The sequence below is a fragment of the Photinus pyralis genome, unplaced genomic scaffold, assembly GCF_008802855.1.
Source record: "Photinus pyralis isolate 1611_PpyrPB1 unplaced genomic scaffold, Ppyr1.3 Ppyr1.4_LG6, whole genome shotgun sequence".
In the NCBI taxonomy this organism is placed as follows: domain Eukaryota; kingdom Metazoa; phylum Arthropoda; class Insecta; order Coleoptera; family Lampyridae; genus Photinus; species Photinus pyralis.
The window spans coordinates 17146137-17162363 of record NW_022170663.1 but is presented as its reverse complement, the minus strand read 5'-3'; the positions used below and the strand labels follow the sequence as shown (position 1 = coordinate 17162363).

The 16227-nt window shown below is 37.3% G+C and overlaps 1 protein-coding gene across 1 annotated transcript; it reads right to left on the bottom strand.

The window, feature by feature from the left end:
• Window positions 1-178: 178 nt before the first annotated feature.
• Window positions 179-15680, bottom strand: LOC116174513 (glutamate receptor-interacting protein 2-like). The gene is made up of 5 exons (XM_031492448.1): window positions 15662-15680; window positions 11667-11876; window positions 11445-11610; window positions 10909-11390; window positions 179-219 (listed from the first exon to the last, which is right to left on the bottom strand). Exons 1-5 carry the CDS (start codon window positions 15678-15680, stop codon window positions 179-181), a joined length of 918 nt encoding a protein of 305 aa, XP_031348308.1.
• Between the last annotated feature and the right edge of the window lie 547 nt (window positions 15681-16227).

Below are 16227 nucleotides of genomic sequence, written 5' to 3'. Positions count from 1 at the left end.
ATTAGTCAAAAGGTACTTCGGGGAACAGAACAATGTAGGTATTTAGGATGATCCCTTGAAGGAGTAACGACCCGTACAAAAACCGAAGGATGACGCCGATTGCGAATGCATTGTATTGTATTCGACCCTGAACTGACGTTAAGGGTCGAAAGCTTTAATAACCGCAAAGCGAACGCCATTAACCCGGACATTTAATCCTAGGTCTGTTATCTTCTTTAGCTAAAATCACAAAGTTTACGCTAGTGCAAGATAAACAAACCAGCAGTACCCAGCGCCTAATTTTGAAATAGGCGGGCCCTAGGCCCCTCAATATTTGGGGGCCCCACCTCATGCCCAAACAGTGCATGTGAATTTTAGGTAAAATCAAACACTACTTCAGACATTAGCGTATATGTCAGATTTAGGTATACAAAAAATTATAATAAGCATAAGTAAAAAATATATAAAATTTAAATCAAACAAATATTCTCATAATGCGATACAAAATATAAAAATCTAGTGAATAATAATTAAAAATCAGTTGTAAGTTAGGTAGGTAAATACTACAATGCGCACAAAAACATACATCTAAATTACTCGTTTCCGTATTTTCAGATCAGCGAATTGCGTCTATAAGTTTATTTACATCTATTACATTTAGGATGTCACTTTCTACATTAAGAACTGCCAAGGACGAAGTATTGTCTTGATTCAAACAGTTCCTTAATAGTGCAGCGGAAAGAGCCGCGAAATCGTTCAAAAAATTTTTTCGGAGTAGAAAGAATTGGGACCCACACCATTTTGTTCAGAAATGTTTGAACCTTCAGAATCTCGCTTTAGGACATTTTCCCGTGGTCCTGACAAAAGTTATAGGCCGCTAAAGTTGAAATTTACTCATTTTCGCGCGCGCGACTAGAGCACCGAAAGTATTTATTTTCTCAGCAACTAAGCGATATACATCAATAATTCCTTTTGTAAAATGAAAGTACATTTATAGCAGAATCTAAAGCATTCAATTTACCTACTTTGTTATGGACAGTTTTTAGAAAAATGACCGTCAACTTCCAAAATTCGTGTAGCAGATGAAAAGTGCGCACTTTGAACTCTCATAACTTTTTATTTCACGATATGGATTTCCAATATTTATAGCTCATTCGATGCTCCAAAGCAATGTGATTATTTTATTTTCTATAACATTACCGTGAATATTTCATAATAAAAAAGTTACGGTCATTTAAGTAAAAACCTACCGACCTCGCCGAGTCGGTAATCGCGAGTGAGACGGAGAGGGAAGGATAGTCAGCAGCGTTCGCTAAACAAGGAGCGATGCGTAAGAGATTTTACTTTACTAAGAAATTTCTCTCCGAATACCAAAACTAGCCATTTAGGCCGTTTAGTTTACAAATGCATTCCGCCGAGTTGCATTGTAAAATCTCAAACAATTCATTAACTCCATGTATCTCAGTTCTTTGGTGAAATATATAGGTACAAATAGGTACCTTTCCCTGTAAATTTTGGGGGTTACTCCACATCAGGTATCTCTTGTGCTGTGCTGTATATTGCAAGATCAGCAGTAACAACGGTATGATTTTGTCCCAAAGATTTAGGCTTGTTTTTTGATTTCACTAGACGATTCATTCATTCATTCATTCATTTTTATTTAATTCCTTCGACAAATAACATTTGTATGGAACAAGTCAATATAACATTAATTAAACAAACGAACAGTTAAACAAACAAACAATTAAATATTGGAAGATATAAAAAATTCTTGTATGTTGTAGAAACACCCATTGACTAGATAATCGTACAATTTCTTTTTAAATTTTTTCCATGTAAGGCAAGTTCGATGGTTAGGATGGTATTGTAGCTCGCTGGTGGAGAATTCAAAAACGGCATAGGTATATTATATTGAATGGTAGATACCGGAACTTACTTAGGAGGATTATCAGCAGGTACTTAGGCTGTTAAAGTCAGTTATCTGGTCGTTATCTAGTGATAGGTAAACGAGGAATTTGGATTTCTTCTGTCGATGTATCTCGCTTTTGAAAAAAGACTGTGCGTTGAATTTTTTTCGTCTGTTTCCACAGAATATAGCCTATACTTATTCTCATTCTGTGACGGTTTCCTCGTTGATGTCGAAGTTATTAATGGTCGCTGTGATAAAATTATCATTTTTTATTTGACAAATTTTTGTGAAATGTAGGTAGACACCCTTAGCAGAACATGTAATATTGACGTTTACTGTACTTGTTATGCCACTGTCGGAGAACATTTTCTGACCCGAAAGACCAATTTGCAAATGAGTCAGTGTAACTTTTGTTTGAAAAATGACCTTAAGAAAAACTGTTCAATAATTTTGTTCCGTAAGTATGTACCTAGACAACAAACTTCGTGGAATTTTGTCAATTTTCGTTGTCCGGCCAAGAATTGCAGTGGAATTATTTTTTTCGAATTTTCAAAAACTAATTTCAGATTCAAAAACCACCAGATACCAAATTTCGTCGAAATCAACATTTTTTCGCACCCCTATTGAGGGGTGTGTCCTTTTGCGGTAGGAATTTTGAAAAATTATTTGCAAAACCGGAAAGGGCATACAGCAAAACCTATTCAAAGACTTACCACCAGTCTCTGTAACTGTTGCTGAGAAAAAAAGAAACTTTACCACTTTTTTGAGGGTGGCTCCTAAACGAATACATGGATTTTTTTTTTGGTGTTTGGATCCATCGTTCCTCGAAATGGGGGTTGAAATATATTGTGTGATCAAAACTCTCTAAACCTTCCCCATATAGTTTTTATTCGTTGAAGTTTTTAAAAATAAAAGCGACTATAGCTTCGGCGTACTGCCATCATCAGGCGATGTGAAATTTAACAGGAAAACGGTAAGTTACAAACGTTGAAGACGAATAAGACGAACATGTTGTTTTTTTAATTATTAACTGGCCGAAGCCAAGTGAAAAAACCTGAAGGGTGGTTAAACCGGAAAGGTTGTCCTAAGTTTCAAAACGAATTATTATCAAGCCTTGTTAAGTTAAGACAACCAACCGGAGGGTTGAATTATTACATTAAAAGTTGAAAGTTGAATTTAACACATTTCAAAAGAACCGGGGGGAAAAAATAAACTCATAAAAGTTTTGAAACTATTGAGATGACTACATATTTAAATTATTTAAGTTAAGTTTAAATTCGAGATCATGCAGACGGCATGTCTAGAAATGATTGACCACCAGGTTTACCTATCACTAGATAACGACCAGATAACTGACTTTAACAGCCTAAGTACCTGCTGATAATCCTCCTAAGTAAGTTCCGGTATCGGTATCTACCATTCAATATAATATACCTATGCCGTTTTTGAATTCTCCACCAGCGAGCTACAATACCATCCTAACCATCGTCTAGTGAAATCAAAAAACAAGCCTGAATCTTTGGGACAAAATCATACCGTTGTTACTGCTGATCTTGCAATATACAGCACAGCACAAGAGATACCTGATGTGGAGTAACCCCCAAAATTTACAGGGAAAGGTACCTATTTGTACCTATATATTTCACCAAAGAACTGAGATACATGGAGTTAATGAATTGTTTGAGATTTTACAATGCAACTCGGCGGAATGCATTTGTAAACTAAACGGCCTAAATAGCTAGTTTTGGTATTCGGAGAGAAATTTCTTAGTAAAGTAAAATCTCTTACGCATCGCTCCTTGTTTAGCGAACGCTGCTGACTATCCTTCCCTCTCCGTCTCACTCGCGATTACCGACTCGGCGAGGTCGGTAGGTTTTTACTTAAATGACCGTAACTTTTTTATTATGAAAAATTCACGGTAATGTTATAGAAAATAAAATAATCACAATGCTTTGGAGCATCGAATGAGCTATAAATATTGGAAATCGATATCGTGAAATAAAAAGTTATGAGAGTTCAAAGTGCGCACTTTTCATCTGCTACACGAATTTTGGAAGTTGACGGTCATTTTTCTAAAAACTGTCCATAACAAGGTAGGTAAATTGAATGCTTTAGATTCTGCTATAAATGTACTTTCATTTTACAAAAGGAATTATTGATGTATATCGCTTAGTTGCTAGAAAATAAATACTTTCGGTGGTCTAGTCGCGCGCGCGAAAATGAGTAAATTTCAACTTTAGCGGCCTATAACTTTTGTCAGGACCACGGGATAATGTCGTAAAGCGAGATTCTGAAGGTTCAAACATTTCTGAACAAAATGGTGTGGGTCCCAATTCTTTCTACTGAAAGTATTCGAATACATTCTAAAGTATTTGAATACTTATTTTTTTAAGTATTTGAATCCTTTTCAATGTATCTGTATCTAGTATTCGCTTGTGTTGAACGTAAAAGTATTTAGTATTCAAATACCTTTGATTTGTGTAAAGTATTGACTATTTAGTATTCAAATACTTTTTGAAAGTATTCTGCCCAGCTCTGAGGCGAAGAAGCTAAGGAAATGGGCGACATGTCAAAGAGTAAAGCTGCATCCAACGGGACGAGATCGACAGCTGTCCGCATAGGCGTAGGCAGGGGTGGGAATAACCCGATGCTTCATTGAGAAGAGCGTGGAGGTGAATCAGTGTGGGCTTGCACCTGTGAGTGCCTTAATTGCGGAGAGAAGAGCCACTACAAGACTAAATGCGACCAAAATAAGAAGTGCCTCGTGTTTGAAATTGAATCCCACAATATAAAGCGGCCATAATGACCGCTGAGAGGATCGGGCAACCTACTAAGTTGATAAATAGCAGACACCCAATAAGTATCTGATTTTAGTTAGTGCCGATAAATCTAGTTAAGTTAATACTTAGGTAATTTTTATTACTATTATTGATGTCTGTGTCGCGTATATAATGCTAAAAATACTGCCAAACAACCATAAATAGGCGTATGACCTGGCGGTTTAAACAGCGTATTCGGTAAAGGAATACTCTTGGTGATGCCTGCTTTGTGTAACTGTGAATGGCACAGAGGAATTAGGAGACGGGTTTTAGTCGGGGTAGGTCCCACACTCGCCATGCATAGATCTTCACCAACAGCAGGGATGTGCTTTAGGTATTTCCCAATTCCCATTTAGGAAAAAAAAATCTTATACATGTTTCTCATACCATAATTTAATGTAAAAGATCAAAGTTATTGTATGTCCCATAGAAGGTAAATGGAGAAGACTTCATCCAAATTTAATATACTTTCCGTCATGCCTGTCTCACTTCTGCTAGTTCTTCACGCAATAATCCTTCAGAAACGCTAATTTTTTAATCGATCTAAGTCGACTTTCTGTTAATTTTGTAACTAATTTTAACTAAACGTTAAGCTTAATTAAACGCTGCACCGTATAGGTCATCCGCAAAAGCTGAAATTAGTTTTTAGAACAGGCTTCACATAAGAGAAAGCCCAAGAGATCATTTCGCTATTACTGTATACATAGTAAAGCCGTAATATAATTAGCGGGAGGCGGCTGTAATAACCTAACTTAGCAAATGGCCAATTACAATAAGTGATTGTAAAACTTCCTTCGTGAATCCAACTTCTGTCGGAATCGTAGATCAAAGAAACTGGAAATTACACATTTCTCCTTGTGCTAAACTTAAATCATCTTTGTCAATTTCAACTCTCGAGCGAGTAAGGATGCATCTCGTGGAACTGTCGGCAAGTTTGCACTATGATCGATAATGAAAAACAACAAAAGAAGTTTAAAAGGAGTTATTCTAGACTCTCGAGCAAGCAGCTTTGACGTGACTTTATAACAAATATTATTAGACGGTGTGATTTATTGGGAACATGTGTAACTTTATACATGTTCCATACTTTCCCATTGATTTTTCTTTTTCATTATTTTCAATGTAATTGTAGATGGAGTATTGCAACATATGCGAAAATTAAATTGTATAACGCTAATTTCTTGTAAACAATTTGTGGAATACTTTCATGTACAATAGTATGCTTTTTGTTTAAATCTCGAGATGGACAAAAAACTCTTATAGGTATAACGATCCTCCTCCACTCATCTTTAATTAGTTCAGTCTCCCGCCATATTGAATGAGCTCTATCCTTTTTGTGAGGGAATGAAAAGATCAAAAAGCAGAAACGTCTGGATCTGTCAGTTGACATTTAATGCATTTACAAGCGTCAAACATGCGTTGAATCGATCAAAAATTGAAACCTAAAAAACCGGCAGAGCACCTCGGAGTGACCCCTAGATTTGATCCACTTTCAATAGGTTTGTTACATGTGGTACGTATGTCAACTTTGCAAGGTTTAGGCCGAATCGCTTAGCAGTTATCGTGTTCACGGAAAGACAGACAGACGGACATCGTGGACTCGCCTATAAAGCTTGCGACACTTTGCTCTGCCACTTAATAAAGTCAGAGCGACGTTCAGGGTTTTTTAGGGTTGTTGGATCTTTAAAAACTGCTCTACTAAGTTAGAACATTCATTTAACAACAAAAGCATAATTAGCTGGTCCAAGTCTTTTTAAAGTGAATACAAATGTAACTTGAATGAAATCATAGCTACCGATCAAATTTTTCCTTTTTGATAAAATGTTTATAAAAGTGTTGAATCAGCAAAGCATTTAACGTAAGCCACTTGAGGTTTTCAAATTAAGAATCTGATAAAGAAGGTATATACACTGTGGCGATCCATGGGTGGATCTAAAACAGTTGTATTTAGTTTACATGGTGATAATTTGAATATGTCATTTAATCAAATATAAAAAATGTTATTAGTGTTATTTAATTCTATTCTAAACGCTGAATAGTGACCACAACACTATACAGAGTGGCTAATAAAGATGGACCCAAAGCGCTGGTATGAAAACGGTTGGAGATATCGGTTTGAAAGTTTTAGGATGTGTTGGTGCATATTCTAGGATGAAAAGAAAATTGTCCCGTATGGTTTTTTGACACATACAACAAGAATTGTTATCTTTTTTTGAGCTCCACTACATTTTTCTCAGTTTTAGTTTATTACAAATTGTATTACATCCTCTTTCTAGAATTTTTAATCGATAAACAGCCTAGAAAACAGTCTTTGAATTATTTGCATAATTAGGTTTCAACTCAAGCGTATTTGTTCAATATTAGTAGTTGTTTAATAATTTTTGCGTAACCGTATTTATCCTATTGCATATTCGTAATGAATGTAAAATAAGGTTCCCAACAATGTGGCGGCGAAAGGCGGCCCTGTCAAAAAACCATACGGGACAGAAATTTTCTTTTCATGCTAGAATATGCATAAACACATCTTATTTAAGTCCTTAAACTTTCAAAACCGATATCTCCAACCAAAGCTTTCACACCAGCGCTTTGGTTCCACTTGGGTCGAATATTTCAGTAACTCCAGAACAAATAAGGCATTTAATTTTGTTTATTTTATAGCATATGTTAAATTGACATTATAATAGGTTTGAATGAGTAGGCTAATATCGTGAGGGTAGATAAAGTGATCACTATAACCGCAAGAGTAGTTAAAGTCAAACAGATGATTATGCATCCTAATGACTTCTGTCATTCTTATTTCAAATGGGATACGGAGCACGATATAAAATGGCGTTCAGAACTTAAGTTTCTTATTTTTGACGTTTAAATTAAATTCAGAATTGTCAGAAGCTTTACAATGATTTATGATTTATATGATTTCTGCTATAAAATAAAGTTTTGTATGATACACGACGATGAAGAGAAACTAACCATCTCATGAAAGTTAATTGACTAAATGGTTAAAATATCCCTTTATCGTCTTATATAGTAAACTAAGCTATGAATGAACCTCGGAATGAACCAATGAAGCAAAGATAAAGTTCGCAAAGCGGGGAAGGGAGCCACTGGAAATAACGGAACTATACAGGATACTTAAAGTTCGAAAGAAATGATACGCTTTTGTAGGAATTGACAATATTACGACCGTTGCCGATGTATAAATCGTGGTATGAGGGGAGGAACGGATACCGTTCTTTCAAGTTTATGTTCAGAATATTCGAAATATTACCTCATATACAAATAATATTAAAAATAAACTGAGAATATTCTGTAAGTTTATTCTCAGAATATCCCAAGTGATATATATGCATCAAGTTCTAAGAATATTGAACATAAATGGAGAATATTCTTTTAAGTTTTTTCTCACAATATCTGACATATTCCCATTCGTATATTCCTATTATGCAAATGTTGTACAAAGCATGTATCTACGGTGCTATATATTAAGAAGTAGACATAGGGATTTATGTGCATTGTTTTTCCCTATGTTTACTTTTAAAAGACAAAATCTCTTCTGAAGGGCGTCTAATTTTATGCATCCAAAATAACTTTTTAAAACAAATAAACATCTGGCTGTCATATTAATTATTTTGAATATTGCTTGGGCTCCTTAAATTGTTAGCGGCACTATACCAATTGACAATATAAACTTTTTCTTCAGTTGAATACATCGCACACGATCGAAAATAAAAATACGGAAGCCAAAGCAACAATATTCAAATTAATTCATGTGACAGCCACATCTTTGTTTTAAGAAGGTATTTTGGTTGCATAAAATTAGGTGTCCTTCAGAAGAGATTTTTGTCTTCTGGAAGTAGACATACATACATAAATCCCTATGTCTACTTCTTAATAAATAGCACTGTATATACATTTAATCATTTAAAAATGGGGTTTTTAATTGGGGTACAAAAATACTCCACGCGGCTAACCGTGTGCCATTTATTAGCGCGAGTAATGGAGTGCTAATGAAGGACTAACTGAAGGATTATCACTTGTGAATGGTTGTCCAGGCTTAGGGGTGGACATGACTATTTATAGATAACTTTTTAATGTAGAAAGTCAGTTAAATGCATTTGCAGCAATAAAAATGACCTGCACGAACTGAAGATTAACACTTTGTACAGGCTTAGGGGTGAATGTGACACCTGTTGACTAACTTTTTAATTAAACATTGTATTTTTAGCGCATTTCCACAAAAATAAAAAAAAATGCGCTATTGTGGCCACTTTGTCCGTCCGTCCGTCCGTCCGCTCGTTTTGCGACGCTACTAGTTCTTTATCTTAAGAGCTATTGTTCTACTTTTTTCGCTATTTGGTTCGTTATGGTGTCGAGTCTTGTACCAAGGAAGGAATTTTTTCTGTACCGCTTACAAAAAAAGTTATTGTAAAAAAACAAAAAACCGTTTTTTACATGTTCCATAATTTTACACTTTTGCCGTTTATTAACGATCCTAGAGATCGTTTATAATTTTGCATTGCTATCTGTCGTCTGCCTGTTGGTCTGTCCGTCTGTTCCTTTGTCTGTCTGTCCATCTATCTGTCCGTGTGAACGATAACTTTGTTTAGAAATGTTAGATCACTTTTACATCTCCGTTAGTTATGAACTGAATTGCATGAAATTCAATATGGGCATAGCTTTAGCCATATAATACGCAATGCCAAAAGTTGAATCGAATCGATTCAAAATTCACAGTGCCCTTTTCGCATCTCGACCATTTATAAACCGAATTGCAAACTTTTTTACTTATAAAAGTATTTGAATGAAATTTGATACATAGGCACTTGGAATAAAGGATAATCAAACGCCAATTTCAAAATTTGGTTTTGCGCATGCGCAGTGCCAACTTTTTTATTTGCGGAAGAATTTACACGAAATTTGATACATAGGCACTTGGGATAAAGGAAAATCAAACGCCAATTTCAAAATTTGGTTTTGCGCATGCGCAGTGCCAACTTTTTTATTTATGGAAGAATTTAAACGAAATTTGATACATAGGCACTTGGGATAAAGGAAAATCAAACGCCAATTTCAAAATTTGGTTTTGCGCATGCGCAGTGCCAACTATTTTATTTATGGAAGAATTTAAATGAAATTTGATACATAGGCACTTGGAATAAAGGAAAATCTAGCGCCAGTTTCAAAATTTTATTTTGCGCATGCGCAGTGCCAACTTTTTTATCTATGGCACCATTTAAGTGAAGTTTGATACTTAGGCGTTTGGAACAAAGGAAAATCTAACATTAGTTTCAAAATTTAGGTTTGCGCATGCGCAGTTCCAACTTTCTTATTTAGAAAAGCATTGAAATGAATTTCTTCTCATAAACTGAAATTGAAGTAGCACGTCAAAAATGGATTGCCCATGTGCAACGCTATCTTTCATATTTGTGGCCGGATTTTTACGATTTCAATAGGAGTTGCATCTTACAATAATGGGAAATGAATGCAAGTGGAAATGCGCTTTATGTAAATCGTTTACGATTACTTTTTAACTTGTTAAAAGTGCCCCTGCTGAAGGTCTTAAGTTGTTCTATACTCCGGTTACCTTACGAATTAGGAAAACTGCAGGAAAACCTAATTCGGAGTAGTACAGAACCTAATACTGAAAATACGAAAGCTCCACGGTGGATATTCTGTTAAAGAGGTCGATTTATAAAGGTCCTCGGCACGCATAAACTATGTCTACCTACTTTAAGCTCCTTTACGAGAATCCAAAAATGCGATGAAGGTAGACTTCATGTATTTGAAGCACATTTTTAAATATACAGTGTGTAATGTATGAGTACATACAAAATTTAGTGGTAGAGGAAACCAAGGCCAAGTATTTCTTCCAAAAAATTCAATAAAAGCGTTAGTCCTATATCATTCTTTATTAACGAGTGACCAAGCTCGTTCATGATTTTGGACTTTCTGTCCATCCGTCCGTCTGTGTACGGAACTCGCGAATGGTTTCGAATTTTCGAAGTCTGTTTTCAGTATCTAATAGGTAGACAATGGTCAAGGGACTTATTAATTAAATTTTGGTCATTTCTGTCCGTCCGTCTGTGTTTGTCGCTTGTTGGGTACATATATTGGTTTGAAACAGCTTATTTATTGATATTGTAAAAGTGGTTGCTTTGAAACATTAGACCACTTTCCTGATCTTAGTCAAAATTAACTTACCTGCTGCGTAATTGCGAGAAGTTGTTCTGATTGTGTTAGCCGGTAACACTTGCAATTTGGTGGCGGACTTGAGCATCTTCTGAGCGTCTGCTATCGTTCCTTCCCATTCCTCTAACGACGTATCGTTAATTGCTAATAACTGATCGCCGACGTTAAGCGCGCCGCAACGATCCCCCGTCGACGCAGGCACCACCCGCTCAATATAAATGCCGGCCGTCATGATCTCGTCAGTCTCAAAATTACAATAATTTGTTAGGATTAGGCCCAATTCCTCGTCGTGCCTCTCGATTTCGACCAGCAGCGGACCGGTTGCATATTTCACCGATTCCATTATGCTCACGTCGTACTCGATAGTTAAAGTTGTTAGTGGAAGCTTTGCGGAATTTTCGCGTAGAAGTTGTTGAGCCTCGAGTAAAGTTTTGTTCGTTAGGGAGTGATTGTCCACCTTTAGCAGCCTGTCCCCGACCCTGATGAAGCCGCTTCTGAAATACCAGTTTAAAAAAAAAGTCAATTTAGTCTGATTTAGAAAATTATACCTATGTGCTGGCCCATTCGGTCTAACGTGTGTGATTACGAGCGATCGGCTAAGATGCGGCTGATCTTGTGTCACGCCACCCCTCAGCGTTATCCCTAACGACCCATTGACCCTTTCTAATGTCACTTCGGTAACTTTAGACGTGACACACAAGGAATTTTGCGAAGCTGCAAAAAAACGCCTATTAGACTGGGCAAAAGCACAGACGGCGTTTTTTCCTTACCGTAATTTGGCAGGGAGTATTCAATTTCGAAGACGGCATCGTCACTAACGTTGTCCAGGAGGGAGTTTACTTCCTCGGGACGCATTCGGCTTGTATTAATACCATTTAAACTGTGGATGCGATCACCGGGTACCAGTAAATCGCTGGCTAATGCTACCGAACCGGGTCGTAAAGAGGCAATGCTTGGACATGCTTCCAATTCCGAATTTCCTTTAACAAAAAAAAACTAGTTAGGTACACTCGCATAAATTAAGAATAATCATAATTTAAGCTTTGTGCAGCATTATTCCAATCTCATGAACGGTTTCTTTCTCTAAGTTAAAACACCGTCCAAGATCTCTGTCTCATCAGTTTGAACTAGCAGACATCAGACATCTTCCCATCAAATAAAGTATCTCTATCTGTATGTGTTTGTTCCTTGCAATTGCAACCCATTTGGTTTAACTGCATTCTGCAGTACTGAGCTTTCAAGATTTATTGCGGGAGGATTTTCCAGCCAAAAATTCGAGAAAGAAACGGCTATGAGACCGTGACTGTGCTGCAGGGCCAATAAAAGAATATAATGAAAGCTTATTTGTACGGTATAAACGCAACGACCTTCTTTCCCGTTCACAATTTAGTTAAAAGGGCTTAGGAAAAAAGGTGCACCAAATTAAGTTACACGCGAAACCTGCGTCTCCATAAACCGACTCGGTCTCCCAAAGGAACGCGGAATTACAACCGTTTAATCTCGTTATCTGTTGGTATGTAGCAGCCATATTAACTTCGATAACTAACAGTTGCTTCAACACATATACATTTTTGGAATCCTAAATTCCGTCGAATGCAGTCAGCGTGGAATGGATAATAGGCGACGTTGCATTCAATTATCTACGACGACGTCGAGGAACGTTCCCTTTACAGAAGGAATTTACGTTGCTATTTCCTACGGAAAATGCATATAAGTGAAATTACGACACCATTCCACAGCTCCGGAAACGTGAAAAGACTCTGACGGCGTACATTATAATTAATATGGAAACCGAGGACGACTGTTCTATTTTTCTTCAAGTAAACTGTGTTGATAAATACGCGCATGAAATGCCGGCACTTTAACCACGTTATTCCGGTTTTGCATTTTAACGCGAGAAAATAATTTACACATTACGTGCCCGCTCTCGAATGAGCAGGATTATGTAATTAGTTGTTATTTTTCAATTCACCAATGCTGGGAAAGAATTGTGCTGGCGTAGGTTAGAAATGATCATCAATATTCATTCGGGTGTGAATAAACATCCCTTAGCCCAATTGGCTCTAGTGAAGATAGGGGTGGACGTTGATTATTCAAATTTTTTGAGAGATGTTGGATCAAGGGTTAGGGAATCAATTGAATCGTGGTGTACCTCATGCAAAAGGTAAAAGTCGTTTTGATTAATCGAGTAGTGAGTGAGAGTAGTGCGGGGGTTATAGGTTTCAACCTTGCATTTTGTGATAACTTTATGAAACTTTCAGAGGATGTTCTAGACACCTTAAGGTTCAATTTCAGCTATGCCGTCACCCCCGCAACCCCGGACGGCACTTGCTATAGCGGGTTTCTTAAGTGCAAGGTAGCATTTCAATACCCTCTCGGTGCAGGGCACGTCGGACTTGGCACAGCTGCATATTTGTGTGCAACCTTTCTTAAGAGAGGCGGTAAGTAGGCGAATAGATGAATTTACAATTGAATCCATATTCAACAAACAAACTTAATCTACATACATTCGCAGGACATATATGGGGACATTGCCTCCTGGCGCAACAGCAACTTCCGGATCCATGTGATTGGGGTTGGAGAAACTCGAGTGAAGATCAAGAATGGGAGCCTGTCTGGACTTTAAAACCTCCAGTTCCAGAAGCTTTTGTAATCTTAGTAAAATGTGGATGTAAGAAAGGTTGCACACAAAGATGCAGCTTTGTCAAGTCCGATGTGACCTGCACCGAATTGTGCGACTGCGGAGGCGAGTGTTCTCAAGATAGGGCTCAATAATTTTAGTGCCGTAGATATTGTTAACTTTCCTTTCAGCATTGTAATGTCTCAATAAATACTTTAGAGCATAGTATAATATTCAATAGAGCAGCCAAAAGAGGTCTCCGTCACGATTTTACTGTCCGCACTAGGGAGTGCAATACCGGGATTGCGGGATCCCGAAATACCGGGATCCCGCAGCATTTTTGCGAGATTAATCCCGCACATAAATCGAGGGATTTGCGGGACTGAGGAATTTGTCGACCAAGGGGACGACTCTGTTTACTTTGTTAATAAAACTGATAACGGCGAATTATTTTTTAAATAATTGTTAAACTTTTTTCGTTAAAAATGTACTATGATTTTAGAGGCACTTTAGAAGACTTTTTGTGCTTTACAGGTAAGTTTTTTTTGAGTTCTAAGTTAGGCCGAAGGTACTTTTTTGTTAAATATTGTGATAATTAGCGATTTATTTTAATACAGAAGTTAACCGCACAGAATTGCTTATTTGCCAATTTATTTAAAGTTTTGCGAGATCCCGCAAATACCGGGATCCCGCGGGATTAACAACTAACAATCCCGCAAATACCGGGATTGAGATTTTGCTGCGGGATTGCATTCCCTAGTTCGCACTGTTAAAAGCGCCTTAAAAATAGGCAAACCACGTAAAATACCCTAAATAAATTCTCCCTGGGTATTTGACAATTCCCTTCAACCTTCCTAGATGTAAGAAAATACAAAACAAACCCTGGACATATATTTTTGACCCATTTTATGGGCGGGTATTGAAATCCTACCTTGCGCTTAAGAAACCCGCTATAGCAAGTGCCGTCTGGGGTTGCGGGGGTGGCGGCATAGCTGAAATTGAACCTTAGGGTGTCTAGAACATCCTCTGAAACTTTCATAAAGTTATGACAAAATGCAAGGTTGAAACCTATTTTGGCTGTTAACCCCTGCACTAGAGGGCGAGCTAGCTTTACTAGTCATTTTCGCACAATTACTCGTAGTTTTACTTAGTCAACACTTAAAAACAAGTTTCAACTGGCGCCACTTTTGAATCAGCTGACGCCACTATCGTTGATGAGTTATGGATCAAAAATCTATAGTAGAAAGATGAGCTTTGCGAAAATACTCCGGTCAAATAGCACGCCACCTCCCGGACTATAAAAGATTAACCCTGGTACCCGCTACCATGATACGGGTACCGGTTTGTATTTACGTTGTCAATTGATTTGAGATTGATTTTGAGATTTCTGAGGGTATAACCACTAGGTAGTTCACAGTTTCGATTTCCCAATAAAGGATTATAGTGGAATAGTATTTGTAAACCGTGCCTGAAATAGAGGTCGTCTTGTCTGCGTCGAGGTGACTCGGTACCCGCAAAGTTAGAAGGCTTGAGAAATAAGCGGTATTTCAGTTATTACCGTAGTTCTGGTTTGATTCGTAGGGCAGTATTTAAGCAACGAATCAAAGATGTCCGATCTTACTTGTCGGGGAACCCCCGTAACATCTAAAGTGGTCATATAGGTGAGATGAGTTTTCTGGGCAGGTATTTGGGCGCACACTTTTCCTTAATTTTCGGTGTCCATCTTCAATTCAATTCTTTTTCTTCGTAAGCAGCATCGATGCATACGTAGATTGGGATTCTAATTGCCATCTTCCGAATATATTCATCCCTGGCGATTGAATTCAATATTTTGGGAATTCCGAAGTGATAATTTAGATGGGATTTGCCTGTGCTCCAATGCGTTTTACCCCTTTTTTACTAGAGTACCGCCATTTTGACTTCAGTTACTTATCGTGTACTTTCTTTTCTTCTTTTTATTTTCAGCTGTAATTTCCATCGACAATCATTTACGAGCAGCCCTCTTATTGAAGGGGTAGGTATCAGGGTTTGTATCAGATGACCATCTAAGTTTTCGTTACGTACAGTTTTTACTTCAGAACCCTGGGTTAAATTCACCGTCACCTACGATTGCCGACGCCCTTGGCTTACCTCAACATAGCTTACCTCGATAGCGAGCGGCCATTTTGCTGCCAAACCATTATCAGAAATAGGGCACAGGGTGCACTAGGCGAGCTCGAATACGCAATCACGTGTTACAGGTCCATTTTTACTTTATTTTTACTTTTTTTTTTCAAATCGGCATTTATATAGCTATTACCGTGGAATTTAATAAAAAAAATTTATTTTGACTTTTAGGTTAGGAATTTGTTTATTTTATTTTGAATTGCGTATCATAGGCGTACCCATTTCATTAAATCTCTTCTTTTGATTCTTGCACTATTCTTACGATTGTATCTTCCTTTTCACTCCCTAAACGCTTCTTCTTTCATTACTGTTTTCAAAAAATTAATGTGAAAGGAAATTTGGGAGAAAAGAAAGAATCCAGCATTACGGCTCCAGTTGCTCTCGGTGGGATGGGTGGTTGGACGATACTAGAAAAAAACTGCTCGGAGAATTTAGGCGCCCCTAATTATCGTTAAATTCAGCCGTACAGGAAAAACTAGAAACCTGCTCCTGGTGATATGGAAATGCAAGACGAATAACGAGGAGAAAATTGAGGAAAGTAGCGA